Source organism: Podarcis filfolensis, assembly GCF_964270895.1.
Source record: "Podarcis filfolensis genome assembly, chromosome: 5".
NCBI classification, from domain to species: Eukaryota; Metazoa; Chordata; class Lepidosauria; order Squamata; family Lacertidae; genus Podarcis; species Podarcis filfolensis.
Window position 1 is genome coordinate 64,368,996 of NC_139608.1, and position 27,769 is coordinate 64,396,764.

The 27,769-nt window shown below is 47.3% G+C and overlaps 1 protein-coding gene and 1 long non-coding RNA gene across 2 annotated transcripts; one reads left to right on the forward strand and one right to left on the reverse strand.

Moving 5' to 3' along the window:
• On the forward strand, nucleotides 1-12,958 carry LOC310762798. Its single transcript, XR_014548184.1, has 2 exons — nucleotides 1-262; nucleotides 12,536-12,958. It is a non-coding gene; the product is annotated as an uncharacterized lncRNA (long non-coding RNA).
• Nucleotides 11,100-25,039, reverse strand: LOC310762735 (lysosomal acid lipase/cholesteryl ester hydrolase-like). Its single transcript, XM_083614204.1, is given in 11 exon segments — nucleotides 11,100-11,344; nucleotides 11,878-11,943; nucleotides 12,507-12,578; nucleotides 13,475-13,621; nucleotides 14,556-14,692; nucleotides 16,373-16,482; nucleotides 17,786-17,984; nucleotides 20,737-20,774; nucleotides 20,776-20,846; nucleotides 21,549-21,657; nucleotides 24,696-25,039. Coding segments are annotated over 11 exon segments (1,197 nt in total). The 5' UTR covers nucleotides 24,710-25,039; the 3' UTR covers nucleotides 11,100-11,110.
• Between the last annotated feature and the right edge of the window lie 2,730 nt (nucleotides 25,040-27,769).

The following is a 27,769-nucleotide window of genomic DNA, read 5'->3' on the forward strand; positions in this document are numbered from 1 at the left end:
TTGGACCAGGTTCTCTTCCAATTCTGCAATTCTATGATTCTGATATCAAGAAACAAATATGGAGTGATGAAATCAGATCCAAAGCCATCATCCATCACCATCAACAACAACAAAAGGAATCAACCATTGATGTTTAAGTTTTGAAATGCTGAGGAACCATTGATTAAACTCTACCTGGCGGCAGTGGGCTACTGATTTTACAGAAGAAAAATAAGGAGAGATTATGAAAAATACATCTGCTTGACTGTGGGAAAAACAATAGGTAAAAAAACCTATCAGACAAAAACAGAATAGATACCAATTCCATCCTGTTTCCCTCAGTAGGTCTACTGCCACCTGGTGACAAATTACATTCTGAAATGAAGGTGAATCTGTCTAGGGCATTTGTGTTTGTGTACTGGGTCTGCCCAGTCTCTGCTACCACTGGAGCGACACCAGCCCCGAGCGGCAAGGCTGTTGCACCCTCCTCGCCCCCCCCCATCTCAACCTTGCAAGGCTGCTTGGGGAAAGGTGGTGTGGGAACCCGGCAGCCATGCACCCCTCGATCCCAGCCTCACCCAAACAATTTAGAGAATTAGAATTCTATTCAATATGAGAATACAGTAGCTAAACAACAAGCCCTAAATCCAGAGTACATTTCAGTTTGCAGTTAATTTTTTTATTGCATTTTACAGGGGGCAGGGAAATCTCAGATAGGGAGTTCCATGATTCATTGCAGAGCAGAAGCAAGTTTATTCTATAAGGCATCATTACACAATATAAAATAAAATGCATATTATAATAAGTAGTTGTCAGGGAATCAGGAGCAGGAGCACTGGGGAGAGAGGATTGGGAGAGCGAAGGGGAAGAATCCGAGGGCAGCGTAGGGGAGTATGACAGTGGCCCGAGAGATTCCATGAGCTTCTCCAGCGAATCAGAAGATTCCCAGAAGGGGGCGCCGATGGTCAGGGCAAGGGGGGTCCCAGGGGGGACGCACCAGAAACAAGGAGCCAGAGGGGAACCCCAAAGCAGCAGTGGAGGATCAGGACCAGTTTCCCCACCAGAGCGTAGTGGGGGGGAGGAGTCACATGTGTCAGGAGCAGTGTCTCCTCCAGAGAGGGAGTCAGGGCTGACCACGCCTCCAACGGAGGGGAGGTCAGTTGCAGCTAGCCCCCCCGATGGGGGAAGCAGTGACAGCAGCAGTGGAACGGTCAGGAGGAAAGTTGCTGGCTGGGCGCGCGCGCCAAGTTCAAATGTGCAGGCGCGCGGAACAGCAGGAGACCCGGATGGGGAACCAGCTCCTAAAGCCCGCCGGAGGGAGGGAGAAGGCTCAGGGGAATCAGCGGGAGAAGAGGCTAGAAAGGGCGGAACCCCGGCGGGCAGGCGGACCCAGAGGAGGAAGGAGCAGCGGAGAAGGTGGAGCAAGGCTAGACTCTTAAATTGGTGTCAAGGGGGAGGAGACTCAGACGGAGCATCAGTGGTCTGACACTTTAGACGTGGGGCTGCGCGCTGCGGCTCTGGAAGTGAAACTGAACTTCAATAAAGGCTTTTATACTTAACAACGAAGCAGCGTTGGTCCTTTGTGAGCTGGGACCTAGGGTAGCCCTGACAGTATGCTCCGTCTCTCATAAAAACCTCGCAGCGTGAGTTGGTGCAGCGAGGGGCAAGACTTGGTGTTTTGCGAGCTCACGAAGATAGGCAAAGATGACTACAGAGAGCCAGGTGAAAGAACTGCAAGAAGCAGTCACGACGCTTTACGCGGAAGTAGCAGCATCCAGGAAAAGAGAAGAAGAAGCAGTAGCGCTCTGCCGGGATCTGCAAGCCAGGTGGGACCGTTGGGGGAAAGAGGGGCTGCCAGGACCCAAACCGGAGGGAGTTGGCCTCGGGAAGAGGGGGGGCAGCCTGGTGGCGCACTTTGATGGGAACCTGCAGCAATACCCTAACTTCAGAGCTGACGTGGTTTACGCGCTCAATTTGCTTCGGAAAGACTTTAGAGATGAGGAAGAGAAGGTGGGCTTCATAATCACTCATTTGCATGGGGAAGCAAAAGCGTGGCTGCGGAATTTGTGGCGCGAAAAAGACCCTGCCCTCAAAGATTCCGATGCATTTATCAAAGCTATGGACGCTTGCTTTAAATCTACGGTAGATGTAGATATTGCTCGGAGGGAAATGCATGGACTACAGCAAGGGAAAGCGACGGTGAGGCAGTATCACTCGCGCTTTTTTGCCTTACTGAACGTGCTGGGCTGGGAGAAGGACTCCATTGCTGTCAGAGACCTGTTCTGGGAGGGGCTAAGTGGAGAGGTGAAAGATGAACTGGCAAGAGGAGAAAGACCCCAAAATACCCAAGAAGTTGCCCAAAGAGCGTTGGCAATTGGTGTGCGCCTGGAAGGACGTAAGGGAAGCACCCCAGCCAGGACAACCCCTTTCTTTCCCAGAGAGGCGGGGCGGGCGCTGTCCATGCCTCCTTTGGGAAGGGGAGAAGAGCCGATGGAGATTGGTGGTGCAAGGGCTCAGACTGCCAGCAGAGCCCAAACACCGGGAGCAGTCAAGGGGAAGGCTCCTAGAGGGACCAGGAAGTGTTACATCTGCGACAGTGCACAGCACATGGCCAAAGAGTGTCCCCAGAGGCTCCAGAAGCACACTGCAGCCTCAGCAACAGTAAAGGGAACAGGTGAGCAGCTGAAACAGCTGCAGGGGGAAGAAGAAGCCTGGTTGGAAACAGAGCCACTGGGGCCCAACCAGGCAAGTCAGTGAAGCAGTCCCCAGAGATTTTACAGCCCACAGACCCCCTCCCACCCAAACCAGTGGTGCAACTCACCGCATCGCTCCAGTTGCCCAATGGGCACACCATGCAAGTACCAATAACCATTGACTCTGGGAGCAACGCAGACTTTATTGGAGTGGACTTTATCAAGCAACATCGCATAGCACTCATGCCAGCCACGATGCCCCTAAACGTCGTCACGGTCGATGGCAGGAAGCTACTGGGAGGAGAGGTGGTACAGCAAACACCACCGATGGTGATGCAAATTGGAAACCACCGCGAAGTCATCAGCTTCAACGTCACCCACCTGTCGGACACGCCCATAGTGTTGGGTATGAGTTGGCTGGATAGGCACAGCCCGGCATTGGCATGGTACCAGCGGCAGTTGACCTTCTGTTCCTCCTACTGCGCAGAACACTGCATCCAGACCCGCCAGGAGGAGGAGGGGCAAGAGGATGAACCGCAGCTACACCTAGGCATGGTGCAAGCGGTACCCAACAAGTACAAGGAGTTTTTGGAGGTCTTCTGCGAGAGGGAAGCGGATAAGCTGCCTCCCCACAGGCCTTACGACTGCAAGATTGACCTCCTGCCGGGAGCGACGCTGCCGACTGGGAAACTGTATTCCATGTCTGAAGATGAACTGCAAGAACTCAGGGAGTTCATAGATCACAACTTGAAGCGGGGGTTCATCCAAGAATCTAAAGCAGTGGGGGGCAGTCCCGTGTTTTTCGTGAAGAAGAAGGACACGCCCCAACGGAGACTCATAGTTGATTTTAGGACCATAAATTCCAAAACAAAGCCCGCAGCATTCCCCATGCCCAAGATCGACGACCTGCTCGCGACGGTGAGGAAGGGACGGATCTTCACCAAGTTGGATCTACGAGGGGCGTACAACCTTATACGCATGCGGGAGGGCGATGAGTGGAAGACAGCCATGTTTACACCTTTAGGCACCTATGAATATCGCGTAATGCCTTTTGGTCTGCAAAATGGCTCCCATACCTTCCAAGCTTTCATGCATCACGTGTTAGCGGGACTCCTCTACAAGAAGTGCGTCTGCTTCCTGGACGATATCCTGATCTTCTCGGAATCGCAGGAGGCTCACGAGAGGGACGTCAAGGAGGTCCTGCAGAGGCTACGGGAGCACAGACTTTACGCCAAATTAGAGAAGTGCCAGTTCGACATGACGGAGGTGGATTTTCTGGGCTACAAGCTGTCCGACAAGGGACTCGCCATGGACAGCGCCAAGGTCCGCGCGGTGTTGGACTGGAAGAGCCCGCGCAATCGGAAGGAGGTCCAGAGGTTCGTCGGCTTCGCCAACTTTTATCGCAAGTTCATCAAAGGGTTCGCGAAGGAGACGGCGGCCATCACGGACACCCTCAGCTCCAAGAAGAAGAAGTTCACCTGGACGGACCAGGCGGAGCAGTCCTTTCGGAGACTCAAGCGTCTCTTCGCGTCCGAAGAACAGCTGCTACATGTAAACCCCAGCAGACCAATGAGGGTTGAGACGGACGCCTCAGACAGAGCAGTGGGGGCCGTCCTGTTGCAGCAAGATCCGCAAGGGGAATGGAGGCCGTGCGCATTCTACTCCAGGAAACTCAGCAAGGCGGAACAGAACTACACCATCTGGGACAGGGAGTTGCTGGCCATTCATGCAGCTTTCAGGGCGTGGCGGCACTTCCTCGTTGGAGCCAGACACACAGTGCAAGTCCGCACGGACCATAAGAACCTGGAGTACTGGCGCACGGCGCGGTTCCTGAACCAGAGACACATCCGCTGGGCGGAGTTCTTTGCGGATTTCGATTTCCGGATAGAATACATCCCGGGAGACAACAACGTCATGGCGGATGCACTATCCAGGAAGCCGCAGTATCTCGAGGAAGCGGCGCCGGTGGCGGCCAAGCACATTTTCGCACCGAAAGCGTGGGCGTGCGCTTCAGCTGCCGTGGACCTGGACGCGGTGCGTCGAGCGCTGCAGACGGATTCGTTCGCACAATCCAAGATGGAGGAGGTGCGAAGAGGCACAGCGAAGGACGACGAGTTCCAGATACGAGACGGACTGCTCATCCGCAAAGGGGCTCTCTACGTGCCCGGAGACGACCTCCGCGCGAAAGTCTTGCAGCAGCTACACGACGCGCCCAGCGCTGGGCACTTCGGCAAGGACAAAACGGCGGAATTAGTAACCAGAGACTTTTGGTGGCCCAAGGTGAGGGGAGAAGTCGCGGATTACGTCTCCAGGTGTGACACCTGCCAAAGGGCCAAGCCAGTACACAGGAAGCCGGCGGGTCTACTAGAACCCCTACAGACGCCGCTCGAACCGTGGGAGAGAGTGGCCCTGGACTTTGTCACAGATCTGCCCAGCTCGCGAGGCAAAACAGCGGTGCTCGTGGTCGTAGACATGTTCACCAAGATGGCACACTTTATTCCGTGCGCGAAGGTGGCCACAGCGGAACAGACCGCCAAGCTGTTCATAGACCACGTGTTCAAAGCTCACGGCTTGCCGCGGTCCATCCTGTCCGACCGGGGTCGCCAATTCGTCTCGAGCTTCTGGCAGAAGCTGCTGGGCATCCTGAACGTCAAGATCAACTTAGCGTCGGCACGACACCCGCAGACCAACGGACAAGCGGAGAGGGTCAACGCCATCATGCAGCAGTACCTGCGATGCTACGCCAATCAACAACCCTCGACCTGGGTGGACTACCTACCGCTGGCCGAGTTTGCCTACAACAACACGAAGCACGGGTCTACGGGAGTGACACCGTTCTTCGCCAATAATGGGCGGCATCCCAGAACTTTCCCGGGGTTAGAGACGACGGGGGAGGGGGAGCCAAGGGGAGCAGAGCACTTAGCAGCAGAGTTACAGGAGGTCCACGAGCAACTCCGAAGGCAATTGGAACTGGCGAAACACGCCTACAAGATGCAGGCAGACAAGCACAGGAGGGTCGGGGAGGACATCCAGGTGGGGGACTGGGTCTGGTTAGCAGCCCAGGCAGTGCCGGCCAGGACGCTAGCTAAGAGGAAGCTCAAGCACAAGCAGCTGGGACCTTACCAGGTCGCGGCGCAAATCAATCCAGTGGCCTTCCGGTTGACACTCCCGGAGGGCTCCAGAATGCACCCAGTCTTTCATAGGTCAGTGCTCACACCCTACAGGGAACCCCACAGGTTTCAGGCGACAGGGAACGCGCCAGACACACTTAGTGAATCTCCGAAGAGGGAGGGGTCACGGAGGGCGACGCCACTCAACGAGGTCACGGAGATTTTGGACTCGAGGTGGGGGGAAGAGGGGGTGGAATACCTCCTCGCCAGGGAAGGTACCCCAGCCAGTGCCAACAGGTGGGTACCGTGCTATGCCGTGGAGGAGCACTATCTTAAAGACGAGTTCCATGCACTCTTCCCACACAGACCTATGCCGGCAGAGTATTTCGACGACTGGCTCTTCACGCCCACACTGTCAGCCAGTACGTTCCAGGGTTTTTCATCAGCTGAAGAGACGACGCCAGACACTAGCTCCTCGGAGGGGTCTCTCTCGGGGTTTGCCACAGACCGCTCCTATTGGTGGGACACTCAACCGGAGGTGGGGTGGCGCAGGGAGCTGCTGCGGGGACCTTTGCAAGCTGTCTCACCAGAGGTACCCGGGGGAGGGGAGGACATGGACGTGTTGGGGGAGGATCCTGGATTCGAGCACATCAGCAGAGAGATGGAAGCAGAGGAAATCGACGTCGACGAGCCCGTTGCGGTTGGGCCGGATCCAGTGGACCGGCTACACACCAGGGGGGAAGAATGGTATCCCGCACTCACACCCACTGGACTGGAGCACCCGGAACCCACACCCGAAGAGGGGGAGGGGGGAAGGGGGGGCTTCGAGGGGGGGATGGATGTCAGGGAATCAGGAGCAGGAGCACTGGGGAGAGAGGATTGGGAGAGCGAAGGGGAAGAATCCGAGGGCAGCGTAGGGGAGTATGACAGTGGCCCGAGAGATTCCATGAGCTTCTCCAGCGAATCAGAAGATTCCCAGAAGGGGGCGCCGATGGTCAGGGCAAGGGGGGTCCCAGGGGGGACGCACCAGAAACAAGGAGCCAGAGGGGAACCCCAAAGCAGCAGTGGAGGATCAGGACCAGTTTCCCCACCAGAGCGTAGTGGGGGGGAGGAGTCACATGTGTCAGGAGCAGTGTCTCCTCCAGAGAGGGAGTCAGGGCTGACCACGCCTCCAACGGAGGGGAGGTCAGTTGCAGCTAGCCCCCCCGATGGGGGAAGCAGTGACAGCAGCAGTGGAACGGTCAGGAGGAAAGTTGCTGGCTGGGCGCGCGCGCCAAGTTCAAATGTGCAGGCGCGCGGAACAGCAGGAGACCCGGATGGGGAACCAGCTCCTAAAGCCCGCCGGAGGGAGGGAGAAGGCTCAGGGGAATCAGCGGGAGAAGAGGCTAGAAAGGGCGGAACCCCGGCGGGCAGGCGGACCCAGAGGAGGAAGGAGCAGCGGAGAAGGTGGAGCAAGGCTAGACTCTTAAATTGGTGTCAAGGGGGAGGAGACTCAGACGGAGCATCAGTGGTCTGACACTTTAGACGTGGGGCTGCGCGCTGCGGCTCTGGAAGTGAAACTGAACTTCAATAAAGGCTTTTATACTTAACAACGAAGCAGCGTTGGTCCTTTGTGAGCTGGGACCTAGGGTAGCCCTGACAGTAGTACTAGAGGCTGCATCCCTACTTGATGTTACACTTTTACCGTCAATTTTCTTATGCAGTTTTCTTCTTCATATCTTTTTATTATTGTAAGCCAGCTTCAATATTCTTCGTGACAGAAAGGAAGAATATAAATACAGAAATCAACCGATGTAAGATTCCTTTAAAATAAATGTGCACATTAATATCAGATATATAGTTTGCCCGTTATCCATAACCTATGGGATGATTTATTGGAAGCTTTGCTTGCCCCCGGAGTCCACACGCTTCCCCTGTGGTGCTCTGCTCCAAAGGGCTCCTCACAGCTTGCTTCAGCAGAGTGCATACGCAGCGTAGAAACAGAAGCTGTTGCCGTGTGTACGTAACAAATCAGGCTTGACGCACGGTGTCCTCCTTATCTTACAAATAGCTTTATTCTCATAGCAAAACAACAGATCATAACTCTCCCGGTGACAGAGCACTCATTCTTGCTCCTCTCCCGGTACGGAGCAACACACACTCTCTGAGAGACAGAGTAGAACACTCCCCTCAGTATTCTAAACCACGCCTCAGAATGTGAGACGTCACTCAGAACTTCTTAACCCTGTAAGTTCTGACTCTCTCCATACCCCCTCTCGTATCATATTCTGAGAGGACCTCTGAGTGTTCAACACCTTCTCCACTGCCTTTCGCTCCTTCCTGGCAGCATTGTCAGGCACCTGTTGAACCTCCTCACAAATCTCAGGTTCGCACTGTGCGAGACCAACCCACGCATTTGTGACCTGAAACCTCTCAGGTGGAATTCCCTTTGTTGCCCGAGATGACCGCCTGGGCACAAACTGGGGTGCTTCTTCTGACCCACTGGGGCCAGCAACTGCGTCTTCTTCATCAGACGACTCCCCCTCTGACTTGAACCGTCTGTGAGCTTTCTCCTTTACGCTAACAGGAGATGAGGGCTCACTCTTGGACACTCTTTTAACAACCTGTGGAGACGCCCTACCCTGGTGCTGACCCTGATCATAGATCTGGTCTCCATCACCTGGCTCTCCCTCCTCCTCAGATTCAGACAGACAATCTCAGTGAACATCAGGGCTCGCTTTGCGCCTTGCCCTACTATCCTGTTCATAGAATTCAGCATGTTTACTGATCAGAAGCTTGGTCTGATCACCTTCTGGACATGCAAATCTCCACCCCTTTGTCGCAGGTTCATACCCACAGAAGATCATTTCCTGGTACCTTGGGCCACCCTCTTGCTGCTGAAACTTTGGTACAGGCACCAAGGCTCTGCAACCAAACGAACGGAAGAAATGCACCTGCGGTCTCTGTCCGTTGAGCAAGAAATACGGGGTGTCACCTACCACTGAATTGTAGCACCTGTTCATCGTGAAATTGGCCGTCTTTACCGCCTCCCCCCAAAAACTTTGAGGCAAACCAGAGTCACACAGTAGAATCTCTGATGCTTGAACCAGAGCTTTACTCCTCAGCTCTGCCACGCCACTCTCCTGAGGAGAAGTCACCTTGTGACGTATCCCTCTCTGGCGAAAGAACCTCTTTAGAGCAGACCCAGTGACCTCTGAACCTCGGTCACACTTGAACCCCTGCACCTTGGTGGAGAACCTTAGTTCCACCTCTGCAACCCAATCCTTGATCAGTTGTGTTGCGTCCTCCTTCGTTCTCAGCGTGAACGCCCATGAGTTCTGCGTAAAATCATCTGTCAGCGTCAGCAGAAACCTGGCCTTGCCCAGACTTGGCTGTGGCATGGGACCAAAAAGGTCTGCGTGCACAAGCTCAAAAGGCTTTGTGGTTACTCTCTCCACCCTGGGATAACTGTATCCCTTATTCTTGGCTTTCCTGCAAGCCCTGCAATTTAGAAGTTCACCACATTCTCTTACCTTGCACCCTTTGGTGCACTCAGATAACATCTGAATGTCTTCACAGGGGCCATGTGACATTCTCTTGTGCCACACGCAAGCACATGAAACATGAGTGTGAATGGTGGCCTTGCCAGCATTCCCCTCACCCTCCAGAGATGTTTCCAGAACAAAGAGGTTGTTCTGATTTCTCTCAACACGTACTAGCTGCTTCCCCCCTCTGGAAATTGTACAGACATTCTTCTCAAAACAAACCGTATACCCCTCCTGTAAGAGACAAGGTACAGATAAAAGACAATGTGTTATCCCTGGCGACACGTAGACTTCCAGCTGCGCCTGTAAAACAGAAACAAACACATTTCCCACATTGGTTACACGTCTCTGTGACCCATCAGCAAAACACACTGATTTCCCAGCTGAAACAGCCCTGCAGTTCCTTATCTTGACACCAGGCGTCTCAGTCACGAGATGTTTATTTGCAGCAGAGTCCACAACCCAACGCAGCACTCTGTCCTCACTGGCGCTGTCCTTCGATGTTGCCTTAGCAACAGACTTCTCGCTGCCCCCGTCCTTGGGGCCTTTGCAGGTGTTCTCTAACACTGCCATCGAAGCAGATAGCTGATAAGCGCCGTCTTCCCCCTCTGGTCGTCTCTGCGTCTTCCCACGCCTGCCTCCTCTGCTGGACTGGTTGCCATGGAAACCTGGCTGGTTCCCATGGGAAGCGACCTTGGAACATCCTGCCCTGTCTCCCTTGCTCTCTGTGGGCAGCAGCGGCGCAGATGGTCAGGGGAATTGCAAACAAAGCAACGACGAGTGGAAAACTTTGCAAACTTGCCTTTGGTCTTCCCTGCCCCCCCAACCTTGCCAGCAGCGCTCCTTGAGGCTTTTCTGCAACTGGGGACGTGGCTTTCGGCTTCCAGCTCCTGCCAAACAGCCTGGGCACTCTCAAGACCCTTGGAATGGCCTATCTGGCCTGCACCCCCACTCCTGGGTGCACAGCTTCCAAACACAGTCCCAGCCCCCACTGGGCTTTCTGGGCGTCCTTCAGCCCCTTCTGGGCTTGGTGCTCCCTCTGGGCAGCTTCTAGCCCCCTCTGGTCTGGCTCCCACTGCGGCCTGACATGCCGTCTTCAGTGCCTGCCACGCGACCCAGGGCTCCTTCCCGTCCACCTTTTCAAAAAGGACTGAGTACGATTCATGGCTGTCTGCCATCTTCTCCCCCGGGGCCCAGCTTACTTACGAACAGTAGTAGCCTCTCTCGCACCCGGTTCAAGCGCAGATCTTCCCAGCGAGCTCCCTGCCTTAAACATAGGCTTAGCTCCAGCTGGCTTCAGCCTTTTCTCCAGCGTCTCTTCAGCTGGCCGCAGCACACACCGGCACGACCGCAGCTTGCTTCACAGCGTTGCTGACAACTCCATAACCTATCCATAACCTATGGGATGATTTATTGGAAGCTTTGCTTGCCCCTGGAGTCCACACGCTTCCCCTGCGGTGCTCTGCTCCAAAGGGCTCCTCACAGCTTGCTTCAGCAGAGTGCATATGCAGCGTAGAAACAGAAGCTGTTGTCGTGTGTGCATAACAAATCAGGCTTGAAGCACGGTGTCCTCCTTATCTTACAAATAGCTTTATTCTCGTAGCAAAACAACAGATCATAACTCTCCCGGTGACAGAGCACTCATTCTTGCTCCTCTCCTGGTACGGAGCAACACACACTCTCTGAGAGACAGAGTAGAACACTCCCCTCAGTATTCTAAACCACGCCTCAGAATGTGAGACGTCACTCAGAACTTCTTAACCCTGTAAGTTCTGACTCTCTCCATACCCCTCATATTAAAACTTTATTTGTACTTTTGCATCAGACAAAGCACATCCTTATACAACCTCTCTGGTGCATCAAGACCCCAGATAAAATCCACATGCTGCCAATCAGGAATATGCTTGTAGAAAACTAAATTAGTGATTCGAGGAAGCAACACTTCAACATTTCTTTTGCTTGCAATAGTGTCACGTCCAGCACTCCACACAGCTGTTGGCACAATAGAATCCTCTACTTTATAAAATGGGGGTGAACTCTGTTGATGAAGAGATCAGAAATATGAAAATGAGGTTCACATTTACATTTCTTCTCATTGTTAAGATGACTTTTGGATCTTCAGAAGTATTGGATGTCTAACATCTGTCCCTTGAAAATCATTCTTTATCTGTCTATTCAGAATCAAATTCCCTACACTGGACCAGTAAGAATAGCAAAATGTATTAAAGGGGAATCTCCACTTACATAGGGGTTCCTTTCCTGACCACCACAGGTGTCACTGGAACACACACTAGTCTGTTCTGCCCCATTCCACCTGCACCACATCCCACCCTGCTGCCAATCTAGATAGACAATGTTGAACCACATGGACCAATTGTCTGATTTGATATATGGCATCTTTCTATGCTCCCCCTTGTTAAATGGCTGCATTTTCATAGACAAACCCATAATTTCAACCAGTTCTATGTCTTTGATGTTATCAGTTATGCAAGAACTCAGAAGTCACAACACTGTTCACACTGAATGTTTAACCTGCAAGCCAAATCACTCATTAGAATCCAAATCACTTACCATGTTGTAGATAGCCCCGTTCTTTGGTCCATAATCAAAATATTTAAATTGGTTTGATTTAGCAACCTAAAAAGATGAAAAAGACTTATGCACAATTTGAAATTTGGTGCATGCTCAAAATACTAAATCTTCTGAAAGATGGATAGTCGAAAGAAAATTCAAAATGTAGGGATCTTGGTTTTCAGAATCTCCACCCATCCACCCTGGCCAATAAAAGGACCAAAAGCTCTGGTTAAAACAGTGGTGTCTCTAGAAAGTCAGGTAGAAGATTATTAATGTATCTATCAACCTCGTTTGTGAGAAAACTCTGGGAGATACTACGGTCTGAAACCCTGGAAAGCTGCTTTCAGTCAGGGTAGACAATTTTGAACTGAAAGGACCAATGGTTCAATTCAGTATAGGGGAGCTTCCTGTATTCTTCCTGTGAGATGCTAACAGGAAGTATTCTAGAAGCATCTAGAATATAATTTCAGGGGTGGGGAGTAATTTTGAAAATGACACTTTCATAAAACGAAATGGGAACCTTATTACAAGAACAAGAATATGAGAAACTGAACATTCAGGTAAATATGTTCAACTTTTGACTCCTGAATTTTGAAATGCTGAGAAGGTTTTTTATTATACCGTACCTGACCCCAATGTACCACTGTTTTTACAGAAGTATAATCGGGGGAAATTCCAAGATACACATCTGCTCGACTCTGGAAGAATGATAGGAAAGAAAATGCTTTTTATAATGACATTCTTGAAGAGTTTTCAAGCAACACCCACATTCACAAGGTCATGGCATTCAAGGCAGTACAGCATACAGACACTTTCATGCAGCACAAGGAAGCAGGTTTCTGATGAAGAGGTGTCTGGGTACCTAGATGTGTATCCCCCACCCATAGTGAATCCAGCTGATAAAGAGCCATAAGAAGGAAGAACAGGGGCCTTGAAGTTGCCTCTCAACAGTGAGCCCCTGGACAGCACATGAAGCAGGCAGAAGGTTCACCTGGTCACAGTCCGCCCCACTATAGGAATTCTTTCTGTCTTTGCATCTGGAATTTAGCATAAGCAATTAAAATAAGCCACTCTTTGATATTTGGAGTCTGGTGCATTTCCTCCTCTATGGCGACGCATAAGTGACCAACTACCTACTAGACGTGAAGTTAATTTTGAAAATACAGTGGTACCTCGGGTTACATACGCTTCAGGTTACAGACTCTGCTAACCCAGAAATAGTGCTTCAGGTTAAGAACTTTGCTTCAGGATGAGAACAGAAATTGTGCTCCAGCGGCGCGGCAACAGCAGGAGGCCCCATTAGCTAAAGTGCTGCTTCAGGTTAAGAACAGTTTCAGGTTAAGTACGGACCTCTGGAATGAATTAAGTACTTAACCCGAGGTACCACTGTACATTTTAAATGATGATTGGTTAACATCTATTGAAAGAGGTCTCAAGAATTTCACTATGGAATAATTGTGCTAAGGAAATCAGAATTATGGCAAGTAATAGATTGTTTGATTGCTTTTCTTTCGGTGTTATGTTTATGTACATAACTAGTTCTTTAAAAAAAGAAGAAGTAAATGCATAAACGATATATAATAAATCTGCCTACCACATTTAGGTTTTTCTCATTGCGTCCTAGAAGGAAGAAAATGCTTTCGAGACAAAGTCTGTCAATCACTGGATTGCTGCATATCTTCGCTTTGATAGCTTTTAATTTGTTACTGATAAGGCAGAATTCTTTATTTCCAAATATAAGCTGTAAAATAAAAAAAAATCTCTAAATTTCTAATTAATAGTCCTTTCTTGGAAGGAAACATTAAGCCTCCAGCTAGGAATAGATCCCCTTTAGGTTACAGTCATATACCACCTTTCTCCAGCACAATCAAGGTGATATACCTAGCCTTTCTAGGCAATTTTGCCTTCAGAGTCTAATGCAGGCCTGGCTCTGCATGGCTTCAGCAAGATTTCTGGGGCATGCACACTTGAAGGACTACCTTACTCCCAAAGAACCTCTCAGGTGGTAAGTTAGTGGAATGAAGGTGGGGGCCCCCTTGGGGTATTTTTTTGTTTTAATGGGGATGGTGTTTTTATCTTGGGGGTATAAAATACAGGGTGGGTGTTGTTTTATCTGAAAATGTACTTGGGAAGAGAGGAGCTGGGGAGTGCAATGGGGGGCAATTACAGTAGTTCAGAGTAGGGGTAGGTGTGGTGTGGGAGGTGGGGCAACCAAGGTAAGGGGCACACAATGCAGCCAGTTGGTGACTATGCCGTGTGCCAGCCCTTCATCCAACCTAGGGAACTGTGGTTGTCTTATCAACCAACCCTTGGGTCTGTGGATGCTGTTGCTGAATGCAGGTCAGCTCGGAGTGAGACCTCCCTCAGCCATGACTTGATTGTGAATGAGGAGGCTGATCTAGACCTCATCACTGAGACCTGAGAGGATGAGCAGGGTGGAGTTCTTCTCATTCAGCTATGCCCACTTGGGTGCCGCATCAGGTCAGACTTGAGGGTTAGGGAGGGGGAGTCAGGTGTGGTCACCAGTTCTCTGTCCAGAAAGGTCTTTCTCAAGCTCACACTCAATGTTGAGTTAAAGAAACAGAGTGGACTGCAGGAAGGTAACTCTCTGTTAAGACTCATAAGAAAAATAGATATTAAATATACGGATCTGCAAATGCTTGAGTCATACCTACTCTTTTCAATACATCAGGAAAGCGTAGAAGAAATGAAAATAGCCCTCTGGTGTCTACCAATATGTAGATAGGAGCAAAGGCCATGAAGAGTTTCACCTTTTTAGCAAGCTGTGGCATGGTTGAAAAGGCAATTAAACCTGGAGAAAAGAAAGTTTTTTTAAAAAACATTGCACCTGCAAACAAAGAAACAAATCAGGGATAAGAAACCTGTGGCTCTCCAGTTGCTGCTGGACTACAACTCCCATCAGCCATACTTGCTGCTGCTGATGGGAACTGGGGTCCAAAAGCATCCAGAGTGTCAAAGGTTTCCCATCTCTCTTCTTTTGAAATGTCTGTCATTCCACAAATTCAGGTTCTTAAATTAGGCACTGGAATTTTGAAGAGAATCCATCACATATAAGTTATGAGCAGGATCCTGTTCTTTCATGCCTGCTGGTCTCTCTCTCAGATTTTGCTCCCTTGCCCCAGAAATGGCAATTCTTCGCAACTGCGGAACTGATGAGAGCTGTATATTCTGCACAGCCAAAACTATAGGCAGGCAGACGTAGAGAGTCCAGGATGTAATTGTAGCTCTCTGTCCCTGTCAGCCACTCTGACCCTGACCTGTTTCTTGGGACAGCTTGGCCTTTTTACAGCTGGAGGCATTCAAATGAGCCTAAGGCTGCACCTGCACACAGCACAGCCATTTCTGCCAGCTGCACCTGCCACTAGGAGCGCAAGAGGAGCCCTGCTGGACCAGACCAAAGGCCTAGCTAGTTCAATACTCTGTTCCTTGCAGTGCCTAACACGATTCTTATGGGAAAACAGGACATGAAGGAAATGTTTCCCTTAGTGAACAGCATTCAGAGATATGGTGTCTCCAACCATGACGGCAGTATATAACCATCATGACTAGTAGTCATTAATAGCTTTAACTTTCATGGATTTTTATAATCCCACTTTGCAAGCATTTTGCAAACGTTTACATTTGTAGCCCATCACCAAGTTTAGTGGTAGTGAATTTCATAGTAATACAATGCACCATGTGACTAAGTACTTTCTTTTCTTTCCCATAATCTCCCAGCACTGAGCGACATTGGAGGACCTGTCTTCTAAGAAGTACATCAGGAGGCAGATGAAAATGGTGTCGTGCTCCATGCACAGGTGGGTTTGTTCAGGTAGGTGGCTGATCAAGGCAACAGGGATGACCACCACTTTCATGCCTAGCTATTAAGCTTCCAGATACATTCCGGGACACAGAATAATAAAGAGGGTGGATCTTATTGTGCTCTAATAAGCCAAAGCTTGTGTTCTCATGCTCTTAAAGCTATAGTGAGTAGTGAGAAAGCTGTAGCCCTCCAGATATTGTTGGATTTCCATAATCACTGACTACAAATCATGCTTCTAGGGCTACTGCGAGTTGGAGTCCAAATCTGGAGTGCCAAATATTCCCCATTCATGTCTTAACGTCACCAAATCCCTGTTCATGAAACAGTGGCAGTCCTCTGATCACATTCTGAGCCCTTGCTTGACTACTGAAGTCCTGATCCTGAAAAGACTTTCTCTTGGAACATATGTAAACTCTGTACAGGGAAGTTTTTAATATTTGATATCTTGCTGTGTTATAATTTGTTGAAAGCTCCACAGTCAGATGGGTGGCATATTATTATTATTATTATTATTATTATTATTAAGCAGTTATACTTTAACCTGTCTTATACTTTTCTTAACTAGTCTTTCGAATAGCCCTGAGATTGCACCACATCTCCAGTAAGTCCCTGATAATTCAAGAAAGCAAGAGAAATGAAAGACATTTCATTCTTTTCTTCTTAACTTACCCATTGAACCTCCCTGGGAAAAGCCCATATAATACAGGCTTTTTTGCTTAGTTTTCTGCAATATAAAGTTTATGGCTGCTGGAATATCATAGATTGCCGTTTCATGAAAACTGAAAGACATAGATAGAATATCAGTGAAATTTTGACCATCTGCATTTGCATACAATTGTGTACATTAATGTATCAATATAAAAAATACAATACATTAGACATGGTAACCCTGACATTTGGAGATTAACCTTGCAAGTTGTCCAGTGGGAATAGTACGGAAAGAAAGAGTAAATATATATTTATGATTTATTTAAATATTTCTATTTCACTTAAACTAGCCCAGTTAGGTTCTCAGATTCAGAGAAATTAAATCAAATTTAGGGATTTGAATTACTAGACAGCAAGTGGACAATATATACATTGTCCACCTGCTGTCTAGTAATTCAAATCCCTAATTTTTCAGGGCTTTATATGTCAGTAGTAGTCAGGGCAGGCCCAAGACATTTTGGTACCTGAGTCAAATCCCAAAATTGTGCCATGTCCCACCAGGGGAAGGTGAAACCTGCGACGCAAGGAAAATTCCTTCCCAGTCCCAAATTCGGCAACCATCAAAACACCACAGCAAAGCCCTCCTAGCTGAAGAAGAAATGGTTAGAGAAATAGCAACTATGTTATAGGGAGGGCAAAGTGGGCAATGCTCCCAGCCGACTGGAATGCAGCACACAGGGTCAGCCAGGCTAAATAGTTGGCAGGCGGACCTGAGTGAAGCCTGCTTCCCTCAGGTCTGCTCGCCAAGCCACGCACCCCCAGATGGCTGGGGATTGGCCCGTTTGAATCTCTGGGTTTGGCGGAAACCCAAGAGGTACCACAGCAGCCAAGAGGGATGCAGAAAATGGCACTGCACAGTGGAGCGAGCTGAGGGAGGCGCTGGGCCGCAATTGTTGCTCACCAGGAGGAAAAGCCAGTAAGCGGCTATTCCTTGGAGGCTGGATCTGCTACCCCTTTGGAGCCTGCCACCTCACCTTGCCTCATGTATGACAGGCCCTCGTAGTAGTGGTTATGATGCACACATTCCTCTCTGGAATGTATATCAATTTGTTTTTCATTCAGCTTTCAGTGTATGCAATGTGCACTTTAAACACACCTTTCCTTCTGCAGATCAAGTCTACCCCTCTTCTAATTTTCTAGCAAAGGAAACATTTCCTGCAGTATTTGGTGATTCCAGTGATGCGATTCCACTCTAACTTAAGATAGTTTAGGCTTGTCCCGCTACAAGGCAGGGCAAAGTATAATGCTCAAGCACTCAAGTTAGATGGTTACAGTCTGGGACAAGCTTTTTCTTTACCAATCTAGTGGAGTCCTGGGAAAGTTCTCGGGAAAAGCATCCCTTCCACCCAAGCAACAATAGTCCCTTGTACTTACCTGAAATTCCAAAATTCTTTTTGAAATATAGAAAAGCGCTTGTGTCTTCTAGACCAGGTGGTCCCCCTGTTGTTTAGTATCCAGACATCATAACCTGCATCTGCTAGGACAAATGCCAAACTATCGCTGGGAAGATTTGCAATCCAGCTCCTACCTTCCAAAATAATGTCAACTACCAATAACGCAACTGGCCTAGGCCCTGTAAAACAAAGAGAATATTAGATCAAATACTCCAAATATGCTCACTCACAGAGCATCAACATTCTCCTTTGGTATCTGACTCAGGGCCAGGAGACAGGGTGCATTCACCTGCTCAAGGTCAAAAGTGTGGCTTGGGAGCCAAAGGAGGGGCGCTAGAATGTTCCTTTTAAAGGGCTTAATCAATGTTGCAGATGCTCCAAATGGGTGTTCCTGATTTAGAGAAGCCATCCCGGTTTCTTATTCTATCCCGGAATGTCCCGCTTTTCCTTAGGATGTCCCTACTTTCATTGGAGAAATGTTGGCGCATATGGAGTTATCCAGCTCCTGAGCCGTCTGAAGGCAATCCTGTATAGGGAATTTCTTTAATGTTTAATAAGTATGTGACCTGGCGGGTAGCACTTTTTGCAACTGCTGCTAGGAAAATTAGAGCAAATTATATAGCCAAGGTAGCCATTAACTGTAAAGGTGATGAATTTATTTGATCCTATCTATCTATCTCAGGCTATGCTCTATCTTTGTCACCACACTCTGAGTATAAATTGCACACTGTATTAATTGATATTGTTTTTAACATTAGTGACCATGTGATGATTTTAGCTTATGAATTTTATTGTTTAATGTTTTTATTTGTACATTGGGGTATTTTTATAGCTTTGTTTAGAGTACGTAATGTTTTAATAATATAAATGTTTTAAGTCTTTTTTTAATCAATTCAGTATATTTTCTTTTAATTGTCAAATAATTCTGTGTACATTGCGGCAGCCTTTGGCTATGTGCAATAAAACTGACTGACTGACTTAATGTTTAATTTTTTATTATGTTTTTATATATGTTGGAAGCTGCCCAGAGTGGCTGGGGCAACCCAGTAAGATGCGTGGGGTATAAATAGTAAAATTATCATTATGGAATGGGATGTCCTTATTTTCATTGGAGAGATGTTGGAGAGTATGATGTTGTACTCTTCTTGGAAGGGGCTGCCTGATGTCTGCCTGAAGCGCGGGGCGCTCTGCTTCAGCGCGCCCCGCGCTCCGTGCAGCAGGCTGCGGATGTCTTCCTGAAGCGCCGGGCGCTCTGCTTCCAGTGCGCCCCGCGCTCCGGGAAGCAGGCTACGGATGTCTTCCTGAAGCGCCGGGCGCTCTGCTTTCAGCGCACCCCACGCTCCGGGAAGCAGGCTGCTATCCGCAGCCTAGGGAGCCCTGCGGGAACTCCCACGGGGCTCCCTAGGCTGTAGATGACTTCCCGAAGTGCCGGGCGCTCTGCTTCCAGCGCGCCCCGCGCTCCAGGAAGCAGGCAGCTCTGCGCAACCCTCGGGAGCCCAGCGCGGGCTCCGGAGGGTTGCGCGGAGCTTCCTGAAGCCTGGAGAGCAGGAGGGGTCGGTGCACACCAACCCCTCTCGCTCTCCAGGCTTCAGCGAAAGCCTGTATCTGCCCCATAGGACGCACACACATTCCCCCTTCATTTTTGGAGGGGAAAAGTGCATTCTATAGGGCAAAAAATACGGTATTTACTTCAGATTTATTAGTCTATAAAAAAGCCCCGATTGGAGCTCAGCTCTTTCAGTCCTCACTCAATGAATGAGTTGCCGGGACTGAGCTCCTCCCCCTTCCTTTCCCCCAACAGGAAACCCCGCCACTTCCTCTTTCTCCCAGTCCTGCGTTTCTCGACCAATCTTATGAGCCTATGAGTTCGGGGGATTCTACTCCCCCTAATTCTTCTTCTGAGTCATTCTCAGAGCTTGTCAGCTGCCTGCCTGTGTTTTGTGTCTTCCTGTCTTCCTCTCTGTGTACAGGGGTCAAGTTCCTGCTGCTAACTGCTGCTCCCCTCTCTTTTAGGAATTATCTTCCTTCCTCAGCTTTGTCTGCCTCTTCCCTGACTGTTAGCACGTCCATTTCTATGACACATGTTGAATGTGCAAAGCCTTTTGCAGCTCACTTGGCTAGAATTAAATTAGCCCTGGAATAACTTATAGAACTAAATTTGCTGGCCAAAACAAGAAATGAAGTCCATGGAATTTATGATTACATCTTTTCCCTATCTGTTAATGTCAGCCAGGTGGTACAAAATATTAGCTGGCATAGATATTTGCAACAAGGTCATCCCAGCTAGAGATACCACACTGGAAACTGAAGTAGCAAACATAGACGTTCTCCTCATGGAGCTGACAAACTTTGAAACAACTGGAAATGCTTGTGAATGAAGCCAAACTGGTTGCATCAAACCTAAATATAGAAATAGGCAGGGCTTTTTTTCAGACAGAACTCAGTTCCGGCACCTCTCAGGCATTTTAAGAGAAAGAGGGATGTGTTCATGGTGAGTTCCGGCACCTCTTTTTCTAGAAAAACAGCACTGGATATAGATGCGATGGAGTTAGGTGCGAGAGGGTAAGGCCACATGATGACAGCACACTTGACACTAATTTGGAAGAAACTTGGTATAGATGATATTCGAGAAGAGATATTTGTGGATATATCCCACCATATCCAAAAGTGATGTGGAGAGAAAAGCTTTATTTTTATCAAATAGATAGCCTACTGACTCTAATGGTGACAATTTTGAAAAAAGAAATGCAACATTTACCCCCTAATACATAAAGCAAATTTTGAAAATGCACAGTTAAAGCCATTAGATCTGTGGAACCTGTTAACAGAGGTCACACTTGGTGAAATTTTCATGCTGTTATTCAATATTTTTCACAGAAAGGGAATGAACAGCACTTCAAACAACCATACGAAACACCATTCCAGAAATACCTGTCTTCCCAGAACAGTTTATTCCATGTGGAATTCTGCAGGTAATAGCCATCCTCTGTCAGGATTGTATACTCTTCACTGGGGTATCCCCAGTACTGGATGATTTCAGGCTTTGAGTGGAGAGGGATGGAAATTGAAAAGCTTGATTAAAAAAATAATAATTCTGGGACAATTCTCAGAGCCAGGATCATTCTTCAATGACTTTACTAGCCCTACACCAGGAATGAGAAGCCTGTGGCTATAGCTGGGCTCCAGCTCCTGTTAGTCCCAGGCAGCATGGCCAAGGTCAAGGATGATGGGAATTGTAGTCCAACAACATCTGAAGGGCCTTAGGGCCCCATCCCTCTCCTAAACTCTTATAATGTACACATGATTGTATGCAAGTTTGCCCAGAACACACCTTTCTGCAAGCCAATTTTGCCAGACAAAATGCATTTTCTGTACGTTGTTTTCACTCATATATGCATTTTAGAACACACTTTACCCTGACATATGTGCTTCTATTTCCATTACTTGATTGGAGAACAGCATTGCAAAATTTGGGAAATGCCAATTTTGAATGATTTTTTAAAAATAATTGTTTCAAAAAATGCAAATTAGGTGGATTCAGTTTGAAATGTGAACGGAATCAAATTTCTCCCCAAGGGAGGAGAATTGTTTAAAACACTTTCAGATGAATTTGCAGTGTGAGATAACCCTGTCAAGTCTGGAGAATCTGCTTGGGAATGCATGCACTCTTGAAAACTGTTTAAAAGGGAAGCTGTAAGGATCACAGTCTACTGTTTTCAAGGGCACCTGAATCATCAACTTACAATTTTCATGAATTCTTGAGGATTCAAATGTTTTCCGCTGCTGAATTCTTCAGATGTCAGAGCCTGTTGGACTAAGCAGGCCACTCCCCAAAACAGCCACATCTTGGACCTGTGTATAAAACAGAATTACAGTATCTTCTTAATGAGAAAGGTTTCAGGGAAAACACTGAATTGAAGAAAGGTCTTGAGGAGACCTGATGGGTGTTAAAGGGTATGATGCAACAGTAATTAATGTATTAATGCTAAATGCTACCTTGATGGTCCTTGATATTAGTAGAGTCTGAGGTTGGGAAGAACAAATGAATATCAAATGATGTGTCGATAAATGTGTGTTCATTTCTCAGAATGTTTTTAATGGGTCAAAAAAAAACAACAATTTTCAGTTTATTTATGCAAACCCCTTCACAATTGTTGAGTGCTCCCTCACCTCAGTAGATACACATGGCCTATGCATGAGAACATTCACTTCTCAAGCAGCATTAGTAGTTAATCTCTTTTGAGATATCATGAAAAATTAATGTGGGATGAAATAAATACCAAGTGGTTTTTCCTATTTATGCCGCTGTAATTAAGGGCAATTAATGAGATTTTTTCTTTCCTGATGCACTCAGCAACTCACATAAGTGCTGATCTGGAGCATGAAAGTAAAAGACTTCAAAAAGTTAAACTCTGTGACCCAAAGTAGCATCTGTATGAAGAAACCCAACTTGCCTGAAAATAATTGCTCTTTCTTGGTGACAACTGCTCATTATATATCATTATACACACACTGTGATCACAAAAGCATGCCATGTAATTTGCAATGCAATTTGTCCACATCATGAACACTTGTCTCTCAGATCTGAAACTTGCCAGGTATGTTGGGGTTGTTGTGAAGGTGGCCCAAGGCAAATGTGTTTGCTTAGAAAAATTGAGGACTGAGAACATGCCAGAGATCAAGCTGTGTTCCAAGATGGATGGCAGCCTGAGCCCATCTGAACAGAGCAAAATAAGGCCAGTTATAATTATTTCACATTGCTGGCAAAGCTTCTATAAGTTCTACAGAAATTGTTCTTCAAAAGAAAAAGTTTGATGTTACCCGCATGGGTATTCTCCAGAAAGGACTAGAACAATGTAGCATATCCTTCTACTGTGCCGAAAATGCCAGGACCATCATGAAAACCGTTGGGGAATCATTGGTTTTTACTTTGTCAGAGAGTTCTGATTTAAGGTAATGTCAAAGGGGCACTGGGTTTGCAGCGAGCTTGCGGTTTTAGTGTAGCTGCAATTTTGCCCATGGCCCCCTTTAAGAATAGCTTGGCTCCCTGTCTTCAGCCCCATCCATGGATGCCCTATGCAGAGGAGAAGAATGGGGGGAGGGGGCGCAAACATCAGCAGTGGAGGTCATATGTGAGTGAAGATGTTTTTGGAGCCTGCAGAACCTGGCAGAGGAGGAGAGGAGCGGGGAGAGAATGCTTTCAAAATACGTGTCTCCTCTGCTGTGAGGTTGGAAGTGCTCTTGCCCTCTCCCCTTCCTTTCCTATGCACTCTCTCACTCTGTCTCTCATCCTTCCCATTTGGCAGAGGTTTTCACTACATATTCTCTTCTTTCCTCCTTTTCCAAAAATGTCCTTCTGTTCAATTTCCATTCCTTTTCTCTTGCTTTCCCTCTCATTTCTTCCTCTCCCGCTTCACTTTCTCCCTACTTTCCCTCCCTTCCTTTTCTGCTTTCCCCAGTCCTACTTTCCTTTTCTTCTTCTCCCGCTTCACTTTCCTTCTCTCCCCATCTCTTTACTCTTTCTTTCTTCCAATTCCCCTTCCTTCCTTCCTTCCTTCCTTCCTCTCTTTCTCTCTTTCTCTCTCCCACTTTCCCTTTCCTGTTTTTTCTTTCTTCTCTCTGTCCTTCCTTCGTTCTTTCTCTCCTTTCCTGATTCTTCCTTTCTTTCTTCCCTTTCTAATTACAGCAACTGTTTTCAATTAAATTACATTTCATAGGCAAGGCAAAATATATCACAGCATTTCTATCTATCTAGATCTTACACATTTCCTAATCAGTGCAGAGACTTTACCCCTATGTACACTTTCACATGAGTAAAGGCCCTGGAACTCAACTGGGACTTCCTAAATCAAGGCTCAGAGACCATGAATTCCAGCCCACAAGCTTCACTCCTTTGGAAGCTGGGGCTCCCAGGTAACTGGGTAAAGACTGTGCAGTTGTACTCTGCAATCCTAAGCATTGTTACTTAGATGTAAGTCCCACTGAAATCAATAGGATTTACTCTCTGGTATGTTCCTGATCATTCTCACAGTTTCTATCATTATCATTATCATTATCATTATCATTATCATTATATCTAATCTTTTTCCCTGACAGGGACTCAAGGCAGTTTATAGCTAGAATGTTATTTCATTTATCCATTAAAGGTGTATCTTATCGGAATCAACACATTTTTTTTCTTTACAAAAATCCTGTGAGGCTAAGAGGCTGTAAGTGGGTCTAGGTGACAACTGTATATGAATATATGATGCATACGTGTGTGGCGATATCAAACAAGGGAGAAGCTTTGTGATGTAGAATAGAACGTTCCCAATTTCATTTGAAGAATATTAGAGGGTATCATATCTGCAATGCTGGAGCCAGACCCAACAGCGCCAAGCAAGTCGTGACACCAAATAGCATGCCCTGCTAACCCCAGTGCTTCGTAAAAGTTTCGCTGCACCCTTCAGACACTGACTTCTGCCTGGAAAACAGAGCTCTAATTGTCTCCTTGTTTAACAGATTCAGTTTGGAGATGCTGGGAATTCTTGTTCCCAGGCCCATTGGCTCAGAAGAGTCTGTTGCTGGCTGGGATAGTGGGAAATACTGGGCTGCAACAGCTCATGACTCAGTCCATTATATGGTGTGGACTTAGCTAACATTTTTGTATTTTAAAAAATGGTAAAATATGCTTTAAACTTGCATTTGTAAGGAGTGCAACTTGCTATTATTCACAATGGGGTGCGGGTATACTTACTTTTTAATTGATTACTGGATTGTACTTTATGACAGTAATGCCTAATGTTGTTAAATGTACAACTTGAGAATGCAAGCTATTAATATGCAAGACCAAAGGCATGTCACCCCAAAATAAATTTAAAAGATACATGGAAGAAAATGTTTTTTCTTACCTGTTCCTGTTCATCAGTAGCAACAAGAGCTCAGATAGACACTGCAGAAGACCTAGGTTGTAACAAACTGCAGAGAAGATCTGTTTGATCGTGCACTATATAATGGTGCATCAAGTGCCCTTGCGGGTACATTTTAAATATTAGAACAGATGCACAGCAAGCAAAATGGTTAATATCATCATATTCCCAGCATATGCCTAGTGGCATAGGCAAGTCTGTACAAAACATTGACATGTATATTACACTTCCCTGTATTTTTTTAATGTAACTCAGATATTTATTATTATATAAGGTGACAAATTATATATAAGATGTGGTTTACAATCATTTAGTTCAATTCATTAAATAGCTACATAGCATCCAAAGAATCACACAAAACCAGTCTTTTATATTGTATTGGTTTTTCCTTTGCTGCTGGTTTGATGCTGTTTTTAGAATTCTGTGGATTCAATTTTGTTTATCATTACTGAAACTTTTTCTTAATTAGGTGGCGTGGTGGCACTGTGGTCTAAGCTGCAGAGCCTAGGGCTTGCCAATCAGAAGGTTGGCAGTTCAAATCCCCATGACGGGGTGAGCTCCTGTTGCTCGCTCCCTGCTCCTGCCAACCTAGCAGTTCAAAAGCATGTAAAAGTGCAAGTAGATAAATAGGTACTGCTCCGGCGGGAAAGTAAATGGCGTTTCCATGCGCTGCTCTGGTTCGCCAGAAGCAGCTTAGTCATGCTAGCTACATGACCCAGAAAAACTGTCTGTGGAAGCGGACAAACACCGGCTCTCTCAGCCTAAAAGCAAGATGAGCACCGCAACCCCAGAGTCGTCCGCGACTGGACATAATGGTCAGGGGTCCCTTTACCTTTACCTTTTACACTGTATAAATCGTATCATCCTCACAAAGAATTAATACCAACATTGCTTTCTTGCAATTTCTTCTCTGGGTTTTATATAAATCAAATCCAGACAAGTTCCTTTTTTCTGAATGAGCTCCATTTTATGCCTGCAGTGGAAAAAAGAGGCAGGGTGATTGGGAGTGGGGAGATGTGGCAGTGGATGAAAGCCACTATAAATTGCTGGGTTATAATTTTGTTAGGCCAGAGTGACACCAGACCTGAGCTGCTTTGCGAGGCTGGAATAGAAAAGCGCATGGCTGTTGCGTTCTTCACACACGCTTTGCCCCAGGACCCATTGACCTGGTAGCCCACCCCCATTCTATCAACCTATGCTGAGTAGCTCAGCCTGTGAGAGTAGAAACATTAGCCTTATCTCCCCAGTCTGACTGCTGAGAGGTAGTTCAGCTCACATAGTCTGCAAATCATGAGGTGGTAATGTATGTATGTATGTATGTATGTATGTCTCCCCAGCCACTCTGGGTAGCTCCCAACAGAATATTAAAAGCACAATAAAACATCAAACAATAAAAACTTCCTTCAACAGTGCTGACGTCAGATGTCTTCTAAAAGTCAGATAGTTGTTTATTTCCTTGACATCTGATGGGAGGGCATTCCACAAGACGGGCGCCACTACCAAGAAGGCCCTCTGCCTGGTTCCCGGCAACCAGTGCCGGATTTATGTATAGGCTAAGTAGGCTGAAGCCTAGGGCCTCTAAATCTAGGGGGCCTCACCAGCCTGCCCACTCTCCAGCAGGCAACCTCCCCTCTCCCAAAATTGCAAACCCAAGACTTCATGCGAGGGCAGGGCAATTCAGGCCCAGCAACTATGAGACTCAGGGCTAGCCAGTGGGGCCCAATTTGAAGTAGTGGGGCGCAACTTGAATTTTTTTTTGTAAGGCCCCAGTTCACAGCCAAAGTTTGCAAAATCTTAGAAATAAAATCCATCTAGATTGCTCTGGTGAGGGCCCCCCGCCCTAGGAGCAGAACGTGGGGCCCTATTTGGCCAAATTGCTCCTTAAGGTCAGTCCTGATGAGACTGTGCAGGGGTTGGGCTGACAAGCCCTGCACCTTCTAGGTCCCTGGTGTCACTATTCAGAGTACAGACTCAGGGACTTGCTATGGAAATAAAAGGGGGGCACTTATTGGAAATCAGTTTTGTCACCTCCCCCCCCCAACCCTGAGACAATGAGCCCAGCCACCTTTTATTCACAGTTGCATAAGCACTACACTACAGCATGGCCATAAACCTATATATTCAACCACTGAAATATACACCCAATATGTAGCAATGGAGATTTATGTTACAGCTTTATGAATGAACACTGTTTTTTATGAGTGGACTCTGTATTTTGTGAATTACTAAGATCCAGCAATAAGGAGCTCTAGAATCTGACAGCTAACCAATTGGGTACTACCAACCAGTGCTCCCTATTGCTGAAAGCTCAGCCTTTGCACTGTTGACTGTGCAGATAATGGAGAAAGCTCGTAAACTGTATCCCTTCTGGCACCCTGGCCAACTCTATTACGCTGGTGTAAACCTTGGTGTACCAGAAGCCCAGAATAGCAGCAAATAAAATCTGCTCATACGTCAGTGACTGATAAGACTTGTCAACCAGTTCTTCCAAAGTCTTCCTAAATTATAAAGCTCCAAAATACAGGCCAAAAGAGAGCAGATCTGGGAAGAGCGAGGCATACAATGGGCACCACCAGTGAAAAGGCCCTGCTCCGTGTAGCTTCTGCCCTGTCATTTGATAGGGTGTCCACTTGCCCTCCTCCTTGACATGGAATGCTCTCTATTAGAGTCTCCAGGTCCAGTACAAAGACCATAAAAAGGGAGAGCAGGGACCTTGAAGTTCCCAACAGCTGTTAATCAAGCAAGCAAGCAAGCACACAGGTCACCTTTGTCACAGTCAGGGCGCCTATGTCCTGTGCCCAATCTTGTTTTTGTACAATCTTGTTTGTTCTCAGTAACCAAAATTATATTATCAACATATACAAACAGAAAAGTAGTTTTCCTTCATTTGCAAGGAATTGTACAAAACAAAGTGGCACTAATAAAGAAAAGTTCCAGACTGGCAACAGAAAGCAAACTAGAAATGCTTTTGCACTTCATCAGAACTATCCAGCAATATCAAGTTATAGGAAAACTGGTGCTATTAACAGTAATCCTTCTAGTTGGTTAATTGGTTT